We start from the raw sequence: 4136 nt of genomic DNA, 5'->3' as shown, positions 1-4136 counted from the left end.
GTAAACATTTGGGCGATTCTTATGGCCACTAAAGACCAAGTACCACTGCTGCCTGGAGCTCTGCTCTCCTCACTGAACAGTACAAGAGGAGTGTATAGGTAGACACCCATCGCTCTCAACAGCTTAGGAGAGCCCTTGAGTATAGATTGATGGATTAAAATTGAATCACATGCTGAGATTTTCACCAGCTGCCCTTGGGGATCTGGGCACATATTCCCATATTGCACTGGCTGGCTGGAAGCCGGCAGCATAAACTCCAAGGCTGCTCTGTCAACCCCCACCAGACTCACCCCCGCCCCCCGCCCCGCCTACAGGAGCCCCGGCAAGCTACTCCTTCCATCGCTCTGAGGCAAGCACTTAATGGGCCCTGCCAACCAATCACAGCCAGAATAACATATGATGTCACCAGCAGCCAATCAGAGCTCCTCACCAGTATATGCAGATTCTTTCATTCTACTAGGATGATGAGATTCCCAACCAACACCATCCTTTTCAGATAAGGCCACTGAGGCTGAGAGAGGAGCTGAAACCCACCCAGGGTCACCACACACAGATAGCAAGGCTGGGACCAGAAACCAGGACTTCTGACTGCAGCCCAGTATTCATTCTTTCCACAGCTCACAGGGCTGTCAAAGACCCCGGGACCTGGGCAGAGGCTTCTCCTCCCTGGAGAGTCAAGGCACTCCAGGGAGGAGTCAGAGCACTCCAGGGAGGAGTTGAGGCTCAGCACAGCCCCCCAGCTCCCTCAGGGGTCAGAATACTGGTGGAGCAGATCCCTCAACCTCTAAGATTTTAAGGCCATGGTAGAGGGAGTGTTGCCCAAAGTTCCAGTCCTGATCTCAGCCCAATGCCCCCCAAGAAGAAATTAGAGGGGCCCTGGCCAGGCTGTGCTGGCCATTGCTTCTGAGCAGATTATAAGGAGGGACCAAGACAAAGGCTCCTTTGTGAAGGCTTTGGCTTAGGGAGTCAAGTGACAGCTCAGCCCTCACGTGGGCAGTGCCAGCCTCTAAGTGTGGGCAGGGGCACTGGCCACAGAGTCCCAGGGAGTCCCACCAGCCAAGTGGCCAGACCTGTGGAATCACTGGATCAGCCTGGAACCCACCTGTGAGTAGAAGGTGCCCCAGGTGGACTGGGCTGGGGCTTTGAGGGGTTCAGGGTTGGATGGCCGCCTTGTGTATGTATGTGGGATGTGCACACACAGGCAGCACATGCGTGAGTGTGTGGGCACCTGTGTGTCTGTGCAAAGGCCCTGAGGTGGGAATGAGCTTGGTGTGCATTAGGCACAGCCAGCCAGTGTGGCTGCAGCTAAAACACATGGGGAAAGAATGGAGGGGACATCAATCACTGCTTCAGTAAATGTTCATCAAGTGCCCTCTATGAGAACACACAGGAGGAGCTTCCATTCTGAGGGAACAGGCAATAAACAGGCAGATATCCTGTTTAATTTCAAGTAATGATAAGTGCTATATAGAAATATCAAGCAAGGCAAGGAGACAGTGAGCACCAGTGACACTGGGGCTCTATTTCCAGGTAGGATGGTTGGGAACATGCTGTCTTTTTTNTTTTCCTGAGACAGAGTCTCACCCCATTACCCAGGCTAGAGTGCAATGGCGTGATCTTGGCTCACTCCAGCCTCGCCTTCCCGGGTTCAAGCAATTCTCCTGCCTCAGCCTGCTGAGTAGCTGGGATTACAGGTGCATGCCACCACGCCCAGCTAATTTTTTGTATCTTGAGTAGAGATGGGTTTTCACCAACCTGGCCAGGCTGGTCTCAAACTCCTGATCTCATGATCTGCCCGCCTTGGCCTCCCAAAGTGCTGGGATTCCAGGCATGAGCCACCGTGCCCGGCCGGGGACATCCTTTCTAAAGGTAACCTGGAATGGGAAGGAGCCATCCAGGTATCTCAGGTAGAGCTTCCTCCAGGCAGGAAGATCAGCAGGTGGAAAGGCCCTGGGGCCACCATTCAGTAAACATTGTTTGAGCATCTCTACCAGCTAGGTTCAGTTCTGGGAATGGGAATACGGTGGTGGGCAGCGCTGCCTGGCCCCTTCCATAATTCTCACAGTAGGGTGGTTATGAGAGCTTGGGAGCTAATGAACAAGATGGGCTAAGAACACTGCCTAGCTGAGAGGACCCGAGCTCAGTGTGTAGACATTGCTGCTGTTACTACTGCCTTTGTCATTATACAATTTTTTTTTAGAGGCAGGGTTTCATGGTGTTAGCCAGGATGGTCTCGATCTCCTGACCTCATGATCCGCCCGCCTCGGCCTCCCAAGTGTTGAGATTACAGGCATGAGCCACCGCAGCCAACACAATTTTTTTTTTTAAGTCAGAGTTTCACTCTTGTTGCTCAGGCTGGAGTGCAGTGGCATGATCTCTGCTCACTGCAACCTCCACCTCCCAGGTTCAAGCAGTTCTCCTACTTCAGCCTCCCGAGTAGCTGGGATTACAGGCACCTGTGCCACACCCGGCTAAATTTTTGTATTTTTAGTAGAAATGGGGTTTTGCCATGTTGGCCAGGCTGGTCTCAAACTCCTGACCTCAGGTGATCCACCCATCTTGGCTTCCCAAAATGCTGGAACTACAGGTGCGAGCCACCATGCCTGGCAATCATACAAAATTAAAGGCACATGGCAATGCACACACCTATCTACGTCTTCCCCGCAGGCTGTGGACAGCCTCTGGGCTCACTTTCTTGGGTTTCCACCTTCAACAGGCTGTCAGAGCTGGCAGGGCCTTGGAGACCACTTCATCCACCTCCTGGGTCCCTATGGGAGAGCTGAGACCCAGAGAAGGGAAGGGTCCTGACAGGCTCCGACCAGGGCCTCTAATCCCTACCAGCCCCCAATCAGCATCTCTCACTGTCTACCAGGACCCAAGCCAGCTGCTGCAGCCCAGTGCCTGGCCATGACCATCACCTACACAAGCCAAGTGGCTAATGCCCGCTTAGGCTCGTTCTCCCGCCTGCTGCTGTGCTGGCGGGGCAGCATCTACAAGCTGCTGTATGGAGAGTTCTTCATCTTCCTGCTCTGCTACTACATCATCCGCTTCATTTATAGGTAAAGCTGGCAGGGCTGGGGCCGAGGGCCTGGGAGGGATGTGGCTGGGGCTGGGAGCTCCTGGGGGCCTCTGACAGCTGGGGGCCAATGCACCAGTTCACTACAAGACTAAGCTGAGCTCCTAACCAGGTCCTGGGCACTGGAGCTGAGGCTGGGACTGGGGGCTGGGGAGAGAAAAGAAGTCAGACTGAGAGGCTGCTCAACCCAGCCAGCAGGGTTTTAGCCACCCTCCCTCCAACCCCGGGAAGAGCCCTGGAGCCCAGGCTTTGCCTGGCCCCACTCAAATGGCCTGTTTTATTGAATCCCACACAGACTCAGAGGCCCACATGGTACATAAAAACAAAGAGAGAGGCTGGGCACGGTTGCTCATGCCTGTAATCCCAGCACTTTGGGAGGCCAAGGCAGGCGGATCACCTGAGGTCTGGAGTTTGAGACCAGCCTGACCAACATGGAGAAACCCTGTCTCTACTAAAAATACAAAATTAGCAGGGCATGGTAGTGCATGCCTGTAATCCCAGCTACTTTGGAGCCTGAGGCAGGAGAATCACTTGAAGCCAGGAGGCAGAGGTTGCGGTGAGCCGAGATTGTGCCATTGCACTCCAGTCTGGGCAACAAGAGCAAAACTCTGTCTCAAAAAACAAACAAACAAACAAAACAAAGAGAGAGACAGAGTCTCACTGTGTTGTCCAGGCTAGTCTCGAACTCCTAGGCTCAAGCAATCCTCCTGCCTCAGCCTCCCAAGGTGCTGGGACTACAGATATGAGCCACTGCGCCTGGCTGACCACATGGTACTTTTTGTTTGTTTGTTTTTTGAGACAGGGTCTCACTGTCACCCAGTGAGTGCAGTGGGCATGATCTTGGCTCGCTGCAACCTCTGCCTCCCATGTTCGAGTGATTCTCCTGACTTAGCCTCCTGAGTAGCTAGAATTATAGGCACACACCACCACGTCTGGCTTTTTTTTGTATTTTTTCAGTAGAGATGGGGGTTTCACCGTGTTGACCAGGATGGTCTCGATCTCTTGACCTCGTGATCCACCCGCCTCGGCCTCCCAAAGTGCTGGGATTACAGGCTTGAGC

The 4136-nt window shown here is 53.6% G+C and overlaps 1 protein-coding gene across 2 annotated transcripts in view; it reads left to right on the top strand.

Annotated features, from left to right (window-relative positions):
• The first annotated feature begins 381 nt into the window (after nt 1-381).
• BEST1 (bestrophin 1) overlaps nt 382-4136 on the top strand; it is an 18522-nt gene continuing 14767 nt past the window's right edge. Inside the window, exons 1-2 of one of the 2 annotated variants that reach the window (XM_017503828.2) lie at nt 382-1104; nt 2873-3059. In XM_017503828.2, the coding sequence (XP_017359317.1) occupies nt 2908-3059 (152 nt within the window). In that variant the 5' untranslated portion in view covers nt 382-1104; nt 2873-2907. The remainder of the gene's footprint in view (nt 1105-2872; nt 3060-4136) is intronic. The other variant, XM_037729717.1, reaches the window with a different exon arrangement.

This window comes from Cebus imitator, unplaced genomic scaffold (assembly GCF_001604975.1).
Source record: "Cebus imitator isolate Cc_AM_T3 unplaced genomic scaffold, Cebus_imitator-1.0 Scaffold316, whole genome shotgun sequence".
In the NCBI taxonomy this organism is placed as follows: domain Eukaryota; kingdom Metazoa; phylum Chordata; class Mammalia; order Primates; family Cebidae; genus Cebus; species Cebus imitator.
This window is presented reverse-complemented; position numbering and strand designations above follow the sequence as displayed.